The 19,253-nt window shown below is 34.3% G+C and overlaps 1 protein-coding gene across 20 annotated transcripts in view; it reads left to right on the forward strand.

The window, feature by feature from the left end:
* mrtfab (myocardin related transcription factor Ab) overlaps positions 1 to 19,253 on the forward strand; it is a 70,564-nt gene that overhangs the window by 39,529 nt on the left and 11,782 nt on the right. For 9 of the 20 annotated variants that reach the window (XM_087275162.1, XM_087275154.1, XM_087275147.1 and 6 more), the window contains 4 exons: positions 10,045 to 10,110; positions 18,159 to 18,214; positions 18,307 to 18,382; positions 18,752 to 18,898. Coding sequence is in view for 19 of the 20 variants with exons in the window: in XM_087275154.1 (XP_087131280.1) it covers positions 10,045 to 10,110; positions 18,159 to 18,214; positions 18,307 to 18,382; positions 18,752 to 18,898 (345 nt within the window). In the remaining variant the exon portion in view is untranslated. Of the gene's footprint in view, positions 1 to 7,505; positions 7,995 to 10,044; positions 10,111 to 18,158; positions 18,215 to 18,306; positions 18,383 to 18,620; positions 18,666 to 18,751; positions 18,899 to 19,253 lie in introns of those variants that run through there. The other 11 variants (XM_087275143.1, XM_087275150.1, XM_087275144.1 and 8 more) reach the window with 3 other exon arrangements.

The following is a 19,253-nucleotide window of genomic DNA, read 5'->3' on the forward strand; positions in this document are numbered from 1 at the left end:
TTCACTCCTATAAAATCTTTATAGTGGGCCCCAATTTAGATTAATCTGAGGAGATTTGTTGTAAAATCCAGTTTTGTGTGTCTGGCTCTCATGCGCTTATCATTTTGATGACTTAATGGCAGTGGGATCCCTTTACGTCATTGTAGAAATGAACACAAGTCCACTAGGACCTATTTTTCAGGCTAGTGCTGAAACTAAAGTGACGCTGATATTGTTTTTCAGAAGGTGGTTGAAACCAGAAAGTAAAAAAAGTTGCAAGAAAAGCGTGTTTAGTCCAAACATATAATTGAGAAAAGACCAGAAATTGGTAAAATAAAATAAAAACATTGGGAATTAAACAGAAAATTAACCTCTCCATTTTGGAACTGGAAATATTTTCTGTAAATTTATGTTTAAAGTAATTAGTGGTCTTAAGGAAGCTTTTTTTTTTTTTTTTTTTTTTTTTAATAATAAATGTTGTAAATAGGACCTTGAAGTCCTTTCAATGGCTTTAGACTTTAACTTTTATGTTTAAAAAATAGGAAGAGCAAATTAAAGCTGTTGTTAAATTGCTTATTGTTGCTTACCAAGTTGTGTTTACTGTAACTTTAGCTTATCCAGGCACATGATCAAAAGTACCAATCTCATTGGTTGACCAGTTTAACATGCTGCACCAAACCAAAAAACAAACTAGAGGCTTTTTGTAAATTATGTTTTAGGCTTGATGTTTTATGGTGAGCATGTTTTGGCTCATAGGCCTCAGCCTACTTTTTTGCAAAAGAATACACTGCTTCCGGTACATTTTGTTGCACATTTCAGATGACAAGTAGGGATGCAACGACTATAGATTTTGGTTGCATGATTATAGTCTGAGGTTTCACGGTTATCACGATTATTATGCATTGATTCATTTCAAAACACCACTAGTTAAAAAATCACATAAAAACTCCTTATATTTTAGTGTTATTGCTGCTCAGTAACCAAATAATACAGCACAAAATAATATTAAAAACAAACAATAGTCCATTTCTCTTCGGGCTTTAAGTAACAAAACTTTTTGGCATTTAAACATAAGTAATATTTCACACTGAAAATAAATGATAGAACAATAAATAAATAAAAAATAAGAATAAGGACAAATAAAAATAAATGTTATTCGTCTAATGTAAATCTAAGTGGCATATGAGCCAAATATTTCACTTTTAAAGAGAACGAATGTAGTCAAAGGCTGCTGAACCTCTGTCTGAAAGTTACTTTTAATAAACTATATTAAAAAATAGTTAGGTATTTTTAAAAAATTTTGTATATTTAAAAAAAAAAGAAATGTGTATATTCCATATGAAGCTAATGGGTCAGTTCCTTTTTTATGTGCACTCCCATCATTCTTTCAAATAAGTGTGCCTAGAAAGCGCGATCGTTTTAGGCCGTATATGCGCCAAATGCTCATCGCTCCCAATATGCAGGCAAGTATATTCCCTTAGAAATAACAAACTTGCGCACGCAAAAGACGCATTATGTAAACAGCCCTTAGTTAATAGCCTCAGCCATAGTTAATCCAGTGTGCGTGCGTATTACCCTCAGTGTACAAGCTTGGAAATTTAAACTAGCGTATTGTTGGCATAACTTTTAGTTGCAGCAGTTGTGTTCCAGAAACGTGGTGTTGAAGCCTTTACGATTAATAAACTTTGATGAATTAAAGCGCAGTTAATAGTGAAAACAGTTCATCGTTGCATTCCTATTAACTAGAGGAAATGCTATCTACATTTTTCCCAATCTGAAATGTGGTGTACGTTTTAGCTATACACTTCCTTGTCGGACACATCCATGAGAAAACAGAGCTTGTTGTACACAGCAAGAGAACCTCTGAACTAAACCCTTCCCAAAACCCAACCAATGTTGTTTTCAAAAGCAATTGTAAAAGAAAAGTACACAGAGACCACACAGTTTTATCATAATTTTTACATTCATTTTAAGTATTTTGTGTAACCTTGCTTCACTGGGTTTGAACCTGGCACTCTGCAATACATAGCTATGGAGCAAAGCACACCAGAAAAGTTGCCCAGATGGAAATAGAATGGTGAGGCAAACATATTCGATTACAAAACTTAGACACTATTAGGTTGTTTTGTGGTATTTCTTTGCTGTTGTGCAAAGTACTGCACGGAAAGAGTCATTTATTTGTTGATAATGTGTGAAAAGGAGCAAATGTTGTTGTTATCCTACTGCCCCATAGCATTTGTTTTACGTAGGAACTGCAGTGAAATGTATGTTAAAGTTCATTTCTGCGGTTTCATCAAAAATAGGCTGAGGCACATATTTCCTATGAGCCTGTGTTGGAAAACACTGTTGTCATGAGCTGTTAATGTGAAAGGCCACAGTGCTATTCATCAAATGAAGTTAATGGAAAACAGCATTCAACTACAATAATTCCACTTAACGATATCACATTCTCAGGGATTGTTAGAATTAATTTAAAAAGTTATATGCCAATTAGCGAACACCACTGTTTCATATACCTGTCCATTGTGTGTGATTTTGATGCTCTGCTAGTTGATATAAAAGCGGATGTGGCAGATGTAAATTTTGGTGCTGCACCCTGAGTTAATCCTATAGAATAATGGTCAACCTGTAACGATTCTGATAGTCTTAACAGATTGTTTACATTGCTTGTAATAAAAAACTCTGTGGCATTACACATTTGGGTGGTTTCGATCTGCTGAACTTTGACTTCATTATCTATTTTGCTTTGTTTGATAAAGGTGGGGTTTTGTAATTTGTTTCGACTTACGGGGCTTGGTGTAGAATTAGCTAGACTTCCTCTGTGGTCAGTCAACACTTTGCAGTGCTGGGCTCTTGTGGTCAATGACAGCACTGAGAATTCACACCGAGTGATGATGACAGCGATGAGTTCTTGGGCTAAAAGCAGACCGTGGTAATGTTTTTTTGTCTCTGGGAAGGCTGAGTATAGTGGTTCTTCATTTCACTGTAATGTAGGAAAGGTTATATGTTTATCATTAGAGTACTTATTTGCATGTTTAATTTCCAGCCGCCTGATTAACACATGCAGGCAGGAAATGGATGGTTGACTCAAAAGTAGGGTTGGGTACCGAAACCTGGTTGGGTATCTTTTTTTACCGGTATGTACCGGACCGAATCAGCATATGGTGCCACTGGTGCTGCAACAAGGACGTAAGAAGTATCAAGGGGTGGATTAAAGGCACTCATACGTACGCGTTGTCACAGCAACTCTAAGCATTTAATTCTAAACAACTTTGAGGAATACGGACAGGCGATGTCAGGTGTTTGTTCTTGTTGCTTGAGGAATGGACGCACACAATGCAGGCAGTACAGCACATACAGTGAGCGAGAGAGGCTCTCTTCAGATCAACACGCATGATCGCGTTCATCAAATTTGCTTAAACTAAGTGTTATAAAGCGCATTTTACAACCAAGGATTCTGACACAGCAACGTAAAGCAGATGCTTTAAAAAAGTTGCATGTAGGGGGGAAACACGTCAAACTTAATGTAACATTTGAGGGCTCATGGAATCAACTTAAAGGCAGAGGAATGCACGGTCTCTGAAAGCTTCCGACATCATCTGGCACTTTCAATGAGTACATACATGGATACCAATGCTCTGATTTTAATATGATTAAGACAATACTCTGATTAAGAGTCTAGACTACCATGTAAACAGGTATTTTTGATTACCTTAAAGAACCAGACACCTGCGTTGCGTTATGCGAAGGTTATTTCTTTACATTCAATGTGCAGTATCAAATTCCATTAAAAGAGCACTCTTTTAATACTCCTTACCTAATGTAACATGTAAGACGGAATCATGAAAAGAACATTCTAAAAGCAACTCATGTAAACTCCTTAATCATATTATTCTTATTCAGATTAAAGCAAATCATTAGATCACTGATAATCATGTAAACATAGTCACAAGCCCCAACCCTAGAAAAAAGTTCAGTATTTTGTTGACATTCTTTCCACAGGTTAGTAGTAACCTAATGTAATTTCATAATGCAAATCCTAAATTCATGCTAACCAACAAATGATCAAAAGAAATATACTAATGTAATTCAAATATATAAAATATGAATTAATGTTTACTTGAAACTTTAATTATATATTTATTTTGTCAAATAAAAGATTTTTCTTGAGTCATCCACCAAAAATTTGTTTCTCAAAAGTATCGTTTTAGGCATCGTTTTGGCACCGGTACCGTTTTAAAAGGATCGATTTAGCACCGGTAAGGAAATAACCCCAAACGATACCCAACCCTACTCAAAAGTAAATATTTCTCACGTCGTCATTGGAGATTACTTTGTGAATCATTCAATTAATTGTATTCTAGTATTTAGACTGCTTTAAAATGTTCTGTTTCTCTGGACTTTGGTTAGTTCAGATTAAGAAGTTGTTGTGAAACTTTCCCAGTAATGGCTTGCGGCTGGAAGGGCATCTGCAGCGTAAAACATATGCCATAATAGTTGATTGTTCCTTCCAATGTGGTGACCCTGATAAATAAGGGACAATGCTGAAGGAAAATAAATGATTGAATGAGTTTGTGTGAAACATCATCATTTTTGTTTCATTCTGTCAATTGCCTTTCCTCTACTAATGTATAGCTCAGAGTTGTGAGAAATAAAGTGTCAAATGGGATTATATATTATGTGAGTTATGTAAGTCTCAGAATTGCAAGAAAACCTTTGAATTTCTACATCTTGCAATTTTATATATTTTTTCAAAAGTTTGAGTTGTATTATATAAGTTTAAAGCTTAAATCTTTTTGTTCACTTTTACTAGGTTCACACCAAATGTTAATTTAATATTAACGTGAGTAAATTAAAGAGCAAAAATATGCATAGAGACATTTCAGCTGGGTGGTATGCAGTGTTGGGTAAGTTAATTAAAGTAGTAATTAAAGTAATAATTGCAAATTACTGACTACTACTGGAAAATTGTAATCTGATTACATTACTAATTACTTTATGTAAAAAGTAATCAGATTACTAATTACTTTACTTTGAAGTTACTTTTCAAACATAAAATATACCTATAAATATACAAAATAAACTGCAGGTCTTTCAGGACTTTAATATTCACTGAAAATCATTACAATGGTTGATCACAGCAGCTTGGCATATTAAAAAAAAAAACAAAGTTCATCCAAAACTTAAAATTCTCTCATAATTTTTTTATTTATTTTTTATTTGAACACAAAAAAAGGAAGAAAACTGGATATCTGCAACAACTGACATCTATAGTATTAAAAAAGCACTGCAGTGTTTGGGTATTTTGTATTTGTCTGAGGTAATTAGTCTAATAAAATATTCCATACAAAGTATAAAACCGATTTTAAACTTGTTGTGGCTGGGAAATGCAAGCGTGCCCAAAATCCACACCAAAATGAGTGTGCGCACTGCGCGCAAAATAAGTGATATGTGAATCGCCCCATAAACAGCTACGCTTCTCTTCACATTCAGATGATACTTTCCCGATCCTCCACAAAAATTGAATCTAGCCTGTTTAGGCTGATTTGTGCCTCTGTGTTTTTGGGTGCTGGTGTCCTCCTTGGTGACGAGTATTGTCATAGAATGCTTTCTATTCAAGTACTTGTTGGCAAGTTGCTGCTTTAGAGACTGGATATAGACTGCATTTCACTGCAATAATTTAGTTTTTACGCTCAATGAAATCAAGCAATTTAAAAGTGCATGCTTGTTAATTGATGTTACAGTGTTACCTGATTTAAAAGAAACATGTTTTTCTTCTAAAAACTGTAATTGTAACGCAAGTAACGCAATTACATTTACTTTAGTAACTGTAATCAAATTACACAAACTTAAAATGCAATTCCTTACATTACAGTGTTCCCCAAAAATGTAATTAGACTACAGCAACGCGTTTATGTGGAACACGTTACACTGGAACCTGTTGGTGTTAATAATCCGCAATGTGTTTGCAGCAATGACCCAATCACATCTTCCAAGCAAGTTCAAAATATTCAACGTGAGCAGAAAATTTACAAGGTGAAAAACATTCCATGAAAAAACTAGAGCAAGGGACGTGAAACTTTGCGTTTGGTGTAAACCCAGCATTATTGAAAGTATAGAACAAAGAACTGCGAGTTATTAACACTGCAAGAAAATTTTACAAAATCTGGATTGTATCATTGTGAGTTATTTTGTAATTTAAAGCTGCACTGGAATTCATTGTAAAGAAAAAATCCCACTTCAAAATTCTTCAGAATGTTTTGTTTACAGAAGAAAGTAATCCAGGTTTCGAAACAATTGTCAGCCTGCAGTGTTTTTTCTTTGTGTGTGTGTGTATTTGCTAGAAAATGTGTGTGAGTCATGTTTATAAGATCTGTAGTTCAGGGATAGAGAAGGGTAACTCAATCCAGTGCTTGCACAGGTGATACTGAGCCCAATATAGAGTCTTTTGGCCAGCTGGCCTTACTATTTAAAACTAAGAGGGGACCCGGGTGGGGGCACGAAAGAGTTTGCCAACAGGCCAAAATGTGAGCATATGTGAGCCTGTTGAGTCCTGACAGGCAAACTACTGTACTTTTATCTGCCAGAAAGAAAGGAAAGGTCAAAAGAGACCTACATTCTTCCTGTGACCTCCTTCCTTCCACTCTCTCTGCTCATGTCATCGGGACTCCCAGGAGCCCAGCAGTGACACCATTTCGGAGGGTTTCATTACTTACCTTGTAAAATCTTAGCTAAGTATCAGCTATTAACATGTCATGTGCATGGGTGAGAGGGTTGGCGTGTTATTTTATTTACATTCATGTTCTATTTTTAGTTTTTGAGTGAGAATCATCTATGAAAACCTTAATGTAAGTAAAATGAACGCTAACAATTAGAAGCACTGAAGCATATCCTTGTGTACTTTCAATTTTTAAGAAATAAAATGTTTCCATCTAATCAGTAAATTAAACGTCTTTTTTGCTTATACAAATAATCTAGACTTTGTTGTAATTCAATTTAATATGTCCTATATGAATGCAACTTTGTTTTTTGTTAACATTTTTATTCAGCATAGACACTTAAAATGATGACAAATTGATTTCTTTGCACATGGTTGCAGTCTATAATATAAACGTATTAAAAGACAGTGTTTAAGAAAGTTCTGTTCTTCTATTCATTAAAGAATCCTGCACATGTAGGTTTCCACAGAAATTATTGTTCAGCACAACCGTTGTTGACATCGATAATTAAGTGTTGCTTGAGCATATAATTAAACCATTGTTTGAAGGATCATGTAATGCTGAAAACCGGATTAATGAGGCTAAAAATACAACTTAAATCCAAAAACAGGCTGAATGAAATATTCACAACTACAATAACTCTAAAGGGTGATTGCATTGGTTTTTGATGCAGTGTAAAAGAGCTAAGAGTGTGAATGGGGGTCTGCCAGCTTGTGTGGAGTAAATGTGAGGTAACAGCTGAGCTGAATTAAGCAGTCATTGGCACACTGTGGATCCTCCTCTGTGTCTGAGGACGACAGACACTCTGTTCTCTCAATGTCTTCTGCTGAGTGCAGAGCAGGCTCTGTGCTCCTCAGTCCTCACCTATGTGAATTTGTCAAGTTTCTTTATTTTCTGCCTCTGCATGACACAACTGGAGCCACTTCAGTTACCTTTAACAACAAAAATATTGGATTGCTTTTTTGAATGAGGAATAAACCAAGTGGAAGCTGTACGTTCTTTATTTCTGTGATTCGAAACACTGTAAACACTGCAGTTGTGGGCTGACACAACTGTTCAGGAAATCTTGCACCATGCAAGCTGTTTTCCTCTCTTTTGCACCACTGGTGGAATATTAGTTTGACTTTGAGACCTTTTCGAAGATTTTTAACACGCTGGATCCAAACATGCTGGACACAAACCACTGCCTTCACATTGATGCTTCCTCATTTGAGGATCAGCTTATCCAAAATGCTGAAGATAAGATGCCTGTGAGTCTGGACTGTGACAGACATGCCTATCACAACCTCAAAGAAGGTGGGCTTTATTGCTTTGTGTTTTTATATAGGGTGTAAATAAAGCACCCTCCAGGTGTGCACCCAACACTGAAAAAAAAAATCAGAGATGATTCTTTGTATTTAATATTTTTTATGTTAAGTGGCTGTAAACAATTTATTTGGGCTGAATTTAAACTAACAAACTAAGTTGACTTTTATTAAATTTAATTTGCTTGTTTAAATTCAACACAATCAAATTATTTGCAACTATTTTGCAGACATCGTTTTTTTCAGTGAACCTAATAAACTGAATTTAGCTTTATTAGTGCTTATCCCGAGTGTTCGTGCATCAAACCTGATTATTCTGGTATCTTAGTGGTGAGATCACCGCAGCTGCTCGAACTGAGCCAAGAGCGAACACTGGTTGACCTGTAAAGTGTGCCAGGCATAGGGACTTTAAGGACAGCCATGTTTAATTAAGAGCACAGACACACAGGCTCTTGGATTAATCCAGTTGTCTGCATGATTTAGATTTTTTTGTTTTGTTTTTTTTTTGTTTCAAGACCTGGATGTTAGCGGCACTTTTTCCAGGTCTTTCACAGAATTTTCCAGGCTGGCGAAGGGAAGATGGAGAGAGTGTTGGCATTTAAAAGTGTCTGATTGATTTACAGTACCAGGCCAGGTTCCCTGAGAGGTGCGACAGGGCTTGTGTTTCTTCTTCAGTGGGTGCAAAAATAGTGCCCTGCCGTGCCAAGGAGTGGGTGGTCAAAAACAGCTGTTATAATGAAGTGGGAATAAGACGACTTTAGAATAAATACTGAAACTTTTAAGATGGATTTGCAAGTGAGAACCAAAGTGGGTGTTCTGGGATTTTTGAGGGAACTTGCAAAAAAAAGGGCCCTATTTTCAAAGCCCAGGACTCACATCCTCAGAGCTGATCGCAAATGTCAGCTATAGGTCAGCTTACAATTGTTTCAAAGTTCTGGGATTTTAGGATTTTAAGTGACAGTTTAGAAACATTTTATATTCCTCTAAAAACCTGTTGGTAAAGCATTTGTGATCATATTTTCTCTTTGCAGTAAAGGTCTCATTTGTTAGTTAAGTTTGAGCACTACTTTTTTTGCCACATATAATAATCTTTATTATTGTTTGTTAGTAAAAATGTGTTCATTGTTTGTGTTTTCCATGATCGCAGTAAATTACTTATGTTAACAATAAAGTTGCATTAATAAAGTTTAAAGTAACATTATCTAGATTGTTAGCTGTTGAAATGTTTTTAGTAAAAATGTTTGTTGTTTTTTACATATATGTTCAAACATCAAAGACTATTAACTAATGTCAACAAATGCAACTTTTAAGAAATCCATTTAATTTAAGTTTAACATTGTGTAAATTACTAATAGCTGTAGAAGTGCTGTAGTTATTAAAAGTTTTAATCTCAGCTAATGTTAACAAACAGAAATTACTTGTTTAGTTTAATAAAAACCTTTTTCCACCATAAAACTCATAAGGTTTCATGTATGTTATAGGATTGTAATGGAAATTGAATGTATGAAAGCTCTTGGAATTGGAGACTCAGACATGGCTCTGGTTTGTTGATCCCCAGACGTTGTGGCTGTGAAGGTCAGAACAGCTGACGAGTGCACACAAAAGCAGTGCCATGTGGCTGATGATGTCATTGTGACAGGACTGACAGGTGCCTGAACGCCATCAATACAGCCACATCCGTAGTAACGGCTTCGTTTCATAAAACAAAGCAATAATGACAAATCTAAAACATTACACACCCCTCTTCATAATCATTTAGCAACTCGCCAATGTGTTGTGCCAGCATTCAAGTTCCTGATTTAAAGAACCCTTGTTGTCTTTGGGTTGCTTTTTTTTTTTTTTTTTAATTCGGGAAAGTGGTTGAGTGCTGAAACAGGAAGTATGTAAACCACCCAAACAACCTCAATTTTAAAAGTCCCTCCCATTCAGTCTTTAGTTCGTATGAAACAGATAGAGGGACCTTTTAAGCTCTTGTCCCGTCTGTGTTGAAGTCTGATGGTCCTTCTCTGTATCTCAATGCACTCTTCTCTGTCTCCATGCAGTTCTTCAACTCAAACTACAACAGAGAAGAACACGAGAGGAGCTGGTCAGCCAAGGAATCATGCCTCGTAAGTCTGATTTTATTCCTTTAATCGTGTGAATTGAAAATCATCATGTTTTTTTTTTTTTTTTTTTGCAGCAAAGTAGATTGTAATGTTAATTTAGAAAGTGTTTATGAGGGTTGCACATGCATTTGAATGCATAAATTATTCTTTAACTCTTTAACTGCCCCACCAAGAAAAAAAAAAGTTGGCATATCTTAACTCATAATGTCACTAGTTATCACACTCAATCATCAATCAACCTATCTCAAATGGTAGATATATCGGTTTATGGTAAAAGTACCAGAAATAATGCATATATTATGAAAATCAGAAAATATGAATGTGTAAGACCAATTTATTTAAAAAACAGAGTATATATGATTCTCATCTCAGATTCTCATTTAACATGATTTCTTGCCTTTTCAAGTGTAGTAGTGCAACAGGGTCATATTTGTTAGATTTTTTTGTAAACCAACAATGCTCTGTGTGTAAATCATTATTTAAATGACTTTACCAGTCATTATTTAAAAAAATATGGTCAACCATTTGGTATAGCAGGCTGTTTTAAAATATGTGTCTTTGAGTTATATACTAAAATATTGAACTAATTTCATTTAGTATATAAAAATATAGCACAAAAATGCTAAATATCACAACTATTATTTCAGGTTATAAAACAAGCAGTGCATTGTGCAAAACGAAGAGTCTTTGTGGTTAACCCTATGAAGAATATTGTATCATATTTGATGCACAGCATTCTAAAGCTAATTTACACTATCAACTTAACTGTAAAGCATTTGTATTTGATTCACTCCCTGCCTTCAGTTGAAACGATTTAGCAAGTAAGGCCTTCAGTTGCTTTCCAAAAACTGTCCATCTTTAAGTTGTGGTATGTGCTTACATAAATGAATTAAATTAAAAAAGTATTATGTCTGCTCAAATTGAGCCTCGGGATAAGCGTAAACTCCATATTGTAACTAAAACGTAATACATCAACCTTAACTTTTGATATGAAAAAAATACAATGTGATGAAAATATGATAAAATATGTTTCTTATATTTTGTCAACTCAGAACTGTTCAGTTGGTTCAGTCTTTTAATATATATTTTTTTAGTTTTTTATTTTAAGTTGTCAAAAGAAAATACATATATAACTTTTATAATCTCTCATATAGAACGAGACTTAAATATCTTACAAAGATTTATATTTAGAACTATCTTATTAAATTTAAAAGTTACAATTCAAGAAGACTCTGGGCATATTGGTGAGATTTACTCAATCCATTAACTCCAAATTAGAAAAAAAGTATTCAGTCTCTTTTCTTAATGAAAAATTTTAATTAAATCCATCACATATCTGGTGTGCACTGTATCAATCCATCAATACTGTAGGTGACTTTAATTCTAACCATTTTTTGTAATTACTTTTTACTGGCTACCAGAAGAATAAATTACAGTTTCTTGTCTTTATTAATCTATTCATCTAAACTTATATTACCTATATATAAAATTCTCACGTGAGAGCAATCTCTACTTCAAAAACGCTGTCTAAATGATTTTTAATCTCTTTCCAATATGGATATAATTTTTGATAATCCCAAAAAACATGATAGTGATTAGCTACTTTTGTTCCCCACACACTCTCCAGCAGCTAGTGCCCTTTCCTCTTTGTTTTCTGTGATGGTGTGATGAAAAACCTCAAAACATTTACCCAACAAAATTCTCTCCACATGGCTGAGCTGGTACATTTCCAATGAGTTTTACAAATATTCCCTCAATCCTCATCTGACATATTCAGATACAGTTAACTCTTTTAAATAGTTTTCTGGCTATTATTTTACATGTAAAGCTTCATGCGGTTAAGCAAATTCTGAATTTGTTAAACTTCACTTATAGACTTTCAGTTTCTGGTTGAACATGATTTTATACGTTAATTACACAAACACGCACACACAAAACCTTTTGCAAAAAAAGTCATTTAATCATGTTTTCAAATACCACTTGCGTTGATATTTAACATGCGACATTCAGACATTATAAAGTGTGACTTGTGTGTTTTCAAGCCAACTTTACATAATATTTTAGGCTGGTCTGTGCCTGATAGAAATTGTATAAAGACAAAAATTATGTAAAGACATGATGAAGATGCCAGATTAAATTATGATCCACTAATTTTTTTATTATATGGTTTCACTAACTGTGTAAGCAGCTATATTCTGTATCCAAGTGTGGAAAGACACTTAAATACCCATTTAGAAACATGTACGTTTGCCTGTATATTCAAGCTGGATATAATACAGGGTGTCCATGGGCCCTTAAAAAGTCTTAAAACGTCTTTGTTTTCAAAAACTAAATTTTAGTCCTTAACGTCTTAAATTCACTGAAACTTTGTCTTGTAGGTTTTAAATAATTAATTTAATTAAATCATAATTTCTCTATGTCCATGTAAAGCTACCCAACATGTATCCAATCACCAACAATCCGTTTTAACTTTTAACAAAACTCAATTACTCTACAATATGGTTTAATAATCGTCCCTACAATCACATCTGTTTAAAAGCTCTAGGGTTTGCTTGTTTGACAATATATTTAAAACATCTAAACATCTGCAAAAACCATGCAATAACAGAATTCTTTGATATTTGTAATAGAGTAATACATTGTAATACATGTAATACACAGCCTCAAATACATCCACAATGGAAAACTCCTTATAAGTGGCAGTTGCAATAATTGTTGTTATGTCAAAAAGTTGCTGTTTTGGTGTAGTAAAGTATTGCATGATGGTGTGAAGGATATTGCAACATTCCCAGCTCGTTCTGCATGCAGTTGACTGAGAAATTTAATTCCTCTTCATGTGATTTATGGAGCAATTCACATCCACTTAAAAGCAAAAAAAGCATATGCATTGTAAAGCATTCTGTAGCATAAACATGCATTTTGCTGTTAGGCTCTCCGGTGGCACGGTTCTCTAGCATGTCCTCTGTGAAAGACTTGACTCTTGCTTGCCAACACATAGTCATTGTGAAAGAGCCTGTTGTTGTGTTATCAGGTGGATCTACTTCCCCTATTGTTTCCACTTCCTTATTCTATGTTCTGCTCATCAAGTGAGAGGAATTGCAGTCTTCACACTGTGCTTGTCTGTGTGGTCTCAGTGGGAAGGAGGAAGTACCCTATCTAGCTCTGCTCTTTAAAAGTGACTGCTAAAAATGAACTGTTTTGTTAACTTTATGCAGTGCTAAACACAAAGAAATAATCATCAGCAATAGCACTATTAGCAAGACAATTATTCACTCTAAATGTTCATGTCAAAATCTGTCCATTTCTGCACATGGAATTACTGCAGGAAAACATTAAGGTTTCAAAACTCTATAATGTAACTGTACGACTGTGCTTTGGACATAACGTGGTGTAAGATTTCTTATTTTAAAATAATATATATATATATATATATATATTAGGGATGTAACGGTATCAAAATTTCGCGGTACGGTAATACCTCGGTATGAATGTCACGGTACGGTATTTATTGAATCATTTACAGGAAAAAACAAAACTTATGAAAATACTCCAAAAAAGTGCCAAAAGTGTCAATGACATACAAATTAGCCATCTATCTGTAAGCTTTGAAACAGGAACTTCAATTTTAATAAAAAAAAATTATTAAACCATGTAAAAAAATAAAGTTTCAATTTAGTATAGTTGAAAACTCATCACATTCAACATTTAATCACACTCAGCCCATCTACCCAGATCAGAGCTCTGCAAGTCGGACTTCTCATCAAGCATCTCCCGCTGGATCTAATCTCACTATATTTATTAAACGTGATATTTCATTCATCTTGATGTCTTCATCTAACGACATATTCCCTGACTTTGGGCATTGGAATCTATTACTTGTTCTCAGGTAACGTGTTTTGGCTGAGCGCAAAGATAAGTTAATGATTAATGTAACCACGTACATTCTGTATATTGACTGATCGCCTTTATTTCCTATAATGTAAAAACTTATTGTATGTTATACTTTTAAAATGGCCATTATCGATTCTTAAAACTGATACTCAGCAAAAGAGAGGCTGTGTTTCGTATTTTCACTGAAATTGAAAGGAGGCAGTTGTTATCGGCTCCGTTTTGTTAAAAATATCCACACAGTGATAACGCTCATGCAGCACGGCGCCTCAACATTTCTGCTGTCTAAGTTGCTAATATTAAAATGAAAATAGGCAGTTCCTTAAATCATGTTTACATTTTATTGTTGAGAAAGTGAAACAACGAAGCCAGGGTGATGTGAATGAAGTTATAAAGTACACTGTTCCCTTTGAAGATTTACCCGTGTCCTCGGTATAATCTGCTTTTCCATATTAAACTGAGAAGAAGAGACTGCAGCCTTGATCAAACTTGCGAAGTCTGAACTTACACGGAGATAATGCAGGACTGAACTGTGCGTGTAAAGCAGGTCGCACACCAGAAGCGACGCTCGGCGGCGCGCCGCGCAGCGCCACGTATTTTAGAATTCTAATTATAGGTTTCTATCAGGATACACACACCGGCGCCGCAAGTCGGCGGCTGTCGGCGGCGCCCGGCGACGGCTCAGGACGCAGTTCATTTTTCAGCCGCGCCACAGAGCGCCATCTGATTAGTTTCATGTTAAATATCATTCGAATGTGCGCGTCTGGTGTGCGATACTTTAATCTGTCATGTACGCGCCGTGTCGCGGCGCCGAGCGGCGCTTCTGGTGTGCGACCTGCTTTAGAGTTTTCCAGCTCTTTTCATCCCCGCTTCTAGCAGCACACTCCATTTCCGCATTACTGGATCTGTAGCAACAACAGACCGCAAGGGATGATGGACAAGCATGGGCTGATGGCAATTGTAGTTTTCGTTACCTCCCGTTCGCTTCATTCGCCTGAGCAAATTTTCTCAGAAGACCTATAGTTTTACCGAGTCATGCGACTTCGGTAATATCGAAAAAAATTAATATTGCGGTATGACGGTATTTACAATACCGTTACATCCCTATATATATATATATATATATATATATATATATATATATATATATATATATATATATATACTCACAGTTGAAGTTTTATTAGCCCCTCTAAGTTATTAGCCCCCTTTTTATTTATTTTTTAAATTTTTTTCTGTTTAACGGAGAGAAAAAAATTTCAACACCTTTCTAGAAATATTAGTTTTAATAACTCCTTTCTTTTCTGTAGACTATCAAAAAATTGCTTAAGGGGGCTAATAATTTTGACCATTTTTAAAAAGTTCAAAACTGCTTTCATTTTAACCAAAATAAAACATATAAGACTTTCTCCAGAAGAAAAAAAAATTATCAGACATACCGTGTGTGCATGTGTGTGTGCATGTGTGTGTGCGCATGTGTGTATGTGCGTGTGTGTGCCTGTGTGTGCCTGTGTGTGCGTGCGTGCGTGTGCGTGCGAGTGTGTGTGCGTTTGTGTGTGTTTGTGTGTGTTTATGTTTGTTTGTTTGTTTGTGTGTATGTGTGTGTGTTTGTGTTTGTGTGTGTGTGTGTGTGTGTGTGTGTGTGTGTGTGTGTGTGTGTGTGTGTGTGTAATATATTAAGCTTTTTTTACATTTCAAGTACACAATAAATATATACACGTGTATATGATGCATATCAAGCTATGTAAAAAGAGTTATCCATATTTTTTTTTTTACTCATAATTGCAAAATAAAAGCTCCAGAATCTTGTGTAAAATTTGGTATAATGTTGAAATTGTTTTTCATTCCATTTATTCTTAAATTTGTGGTGTTGTTTTGTTTACCAAAATATTTGTCCGGTTACTAGAAAGCATAACATTTGCATTTAGCAACAATTTAAGAATTTAGCAAAACAATTGGGACCCCAAGAAATATTTTTTTCTTTTTTTCTTTAACTCTGATTTTGATACTGTTGGGATAGAAAAAATATTATTATATTTATTATTTTTGTTTTTAATGCTACATTAAGAAGTATATTCTACTGACTATTATGACTACATACACTGGTCAAAAGTTTGGGGTCAGTAGGATTTTTAAATGTTTTGACTTATTAGTTTTAAATGTTTTGAAATAAGCTTGTCCTGGTCACCTAGGCTGCATTTATTTCATCAAAAATACAGAACAAATTATACAATTGTAAAATGCTGTTGCACTATAAAAAACTGTTTAAAAAGTATTTTTTCATTTAATTTCATTAATTATTCCCAATATTTTAAAGATGTATTTTCAGTCTTTAGAGTCACGTGATCCTTCAGAAGTCTTATATTAGTTGCTGTTGTTTTTAATGGTAATTGTAATAAAATCAATAATGACTGGAGTAATAATTTCATTCGAAACTACATACAATAAAAAGCAGTTATTTAAAATTGTAATAAATATTTAACAATTAAACTTTTTTTTTTTTTACATTTTCATTGTAACAACAACAAACAAACTTGAAAACATGAAAAAAAAAAAAACTGACCCCAAACTTTTGACCGGTAGTGTATGCCATAATGTCTTAAAATAACTAAATCATTCTAATATTATGATAAACTTTTTTTTTTGATTAGTTGTTTTATAGACTTGTGTATCTTTATGTAATTGTTATCGTCGTATTTATTCTCAAACAATAAGGCAACATTCCTTTCACTTAGACTCATGTTTAAGAAGTCTTTTGCATTTTATTAATTACAGACATCCCCAAATGCAAGATGATCCTCTGTATAGCACTACTTTTTGATATAGTCAAATATCAAAATATCTTTGCAAATATAAATTTGCAAAGATTTTGTGACATTCCACCTGTTACATACAGCTAATCTAATATTATTATTGGATTTATTTAATTCTTTTCATGTCTTTCACATTGTGAAAATCATAGAGGAATCTTGATTGTTCTGCTATGTACCAAAGACTTCTCAAAAGTTCACTTTGGATGCATTTATATGACCAAAAACACAATAAAACCTTTATTACCCTTGACTCCTAATCTAAGCTTTAAGCAGCCATTACAAGCTGTTAGTTTTCATCACATGATACTAACACACTAAAAAGAAAAAATAATTCACCCCAAACTTTTGCACATTGTTGCAGATTTGATATTGTGAGATTCTTCTGCAGAGACCAGCCCAGTGCTTACCCTGGCTTGTGGTTTTACAAATTTAAGCAATTCGGTTGCACAATCAACCATTACATCACATTCTTACTGTACTGTTACAATACAGCCCCGTTATATCTGCAGTATTCTGTTGTTTTGTTCCCCCTTTATTTTCAGCATAATAAATATATACACTTGTACACACAAGCAGAATTTACTGATATTATCGTCTGATAGAAAATGGCTCAAACAAATCAAACTATTTAAAGGGATAGTTCTCCCACAAAACTACAATTTTGGCATAATTTACACACCCTTTACTTGTTTCAAACCTGTTTGCACTTTGTTACTGTTGAAAAAAAAAAAGATATTTTGAAAAATGTTGTAAACCTGTAAGCATTGACTTACATAGCAATTCTTTTTGCTCCTATGGAAGTCAGTGATTACAGGTTTTCAGCTTTATGAGAATCTCATAAAGGTTTGGAACGAATGAGTATGAGTAAATGATCTTTGTCTTTAATAGAGTTAATTAATGTCTGATGAAATGTATTTATCACAACAAGCAGAAAGCAGGTGAACAGACACACTTGCTCTTAATACATAAAACTCTCTTTGTTCTTTCAGAGATTGTTACATGGGGGATGTTCCTTTTTTTAAAACTATGACCTTTCAGGATGACCTTTAATAACTAATTTTACATTCTGCTTTCATAGTTCCTCAATATCAGGTTTTCGTTAAGGGAACAAATTTATGAGTATTAAAAATACTTGGAAATCCAAGAGACATTGTAGAAAAATATTAGGTAGTAGTTTGAAATGGTTTGGTTCACAATGGAAAAATTATGGGGTTTCCATCACATCTAACAAAATCGACTTTGGATAATATTTTACTAATTAATCTCAGCTAATTAAAGTAATAAATACACAATCCTGTGACTGAAAATCAGAAAGTAAAATCAGCTCTGTTTGTTTTTTTCAATGCACAGCATTGAAGAGCCCGGCTGCTTTCCACGAACAGAGGAAAAGTCTGGAGAGAGCACGCGTGAGTGACTTTATCTTTCTTTTTCTACTTAAAAACCAGGAATGTGCTCTTTTTTCACAATTTGATCCTTATTCTCTCTTTTACTGCCGTAGACTGAGGATTACCTGAAGAGGAAGATTAGGAGCCGGCCTGAGAGGTCAGAACTGGTCAGGATGCATATCCTCGAGGGTAAGTGTCATGTCATTGTTTTAAATTGTGACATGTAAATAACTTATTTTTACTGTATTATATATCCACTCTGTTATATATTTATTTTACTGTATAATTGTCACAGTGTTTCTAATTATTTGCTATTTAATACTGTTGTTATCTTATCAATTCAAATGACTTCAGCTCTTATTTCAAAGTGAAGCATCTTTCTTATACTTTCTTACTTATATATACTTTCGTATGTTTTGTATTCCAGTTACAACAGAAACAGCTAGTTCATCTGTATGCAAAACAAATATCAGTCAGTGACTTTTAAAGGACTTAAGGGGGTTTTATGTAGGAGAAAGGAATTATTTTGTTAATGATTCAGTTTTGTTTCACGCACAGAGACTTCAGCTGAGCCTTCACTGCAGGCCAAGCAGCTGAAGCTGAAAAGAGCCCGTTTGGCCGACGATCTTAATGATAAAATCTCCCATCGCCCTGGTCCCATCGAGCTCATCCACAAGAACATCCTGCCGGTGCATGCACTCATTGGTTAGTCTGAAACCACTGTCAAATAGCCCAGATGCAGGGGGGGTTGACTCCTCCTAATTAACGCTTGATCCCCCCTGAAGAATGTCAAAACTGAATGTTTTGGCAATGTCTGGCCTGTAAACAGTGATACAGCATGAACTCTGATCTGTATCTTAATGTTAAATTACTTAAATCTAATTAATTATAAATTAATAAAAAAATAGATGATATAATCTAGTGTTTTGAATGTTAGAAAAGTGTTTTTTTAGATTAAGTACTTGAAAGTGCTTGAAAATTTTATTGTGATGTTTTGTTATAATTTATCTGACTCAATAGGTAATAATAATTAACTATCTAAAAAGATAAAAAAAACATC

This window comes from Danio rerio, chromosome 12, assembly GCF_052040795.2.
Source record: "Danio rerio strain M-AB ecotype USA chromosome 12, GRCz13ab, whole genome shotgun sequence".
In the NCBI taxonomy this organism is placed as follows: domain Eukaryota; kingdom Metazoa; phylum Chordata; class Actinopteri; order Cypriniformes; family Danionidae; genus Danio; species Danio rerio.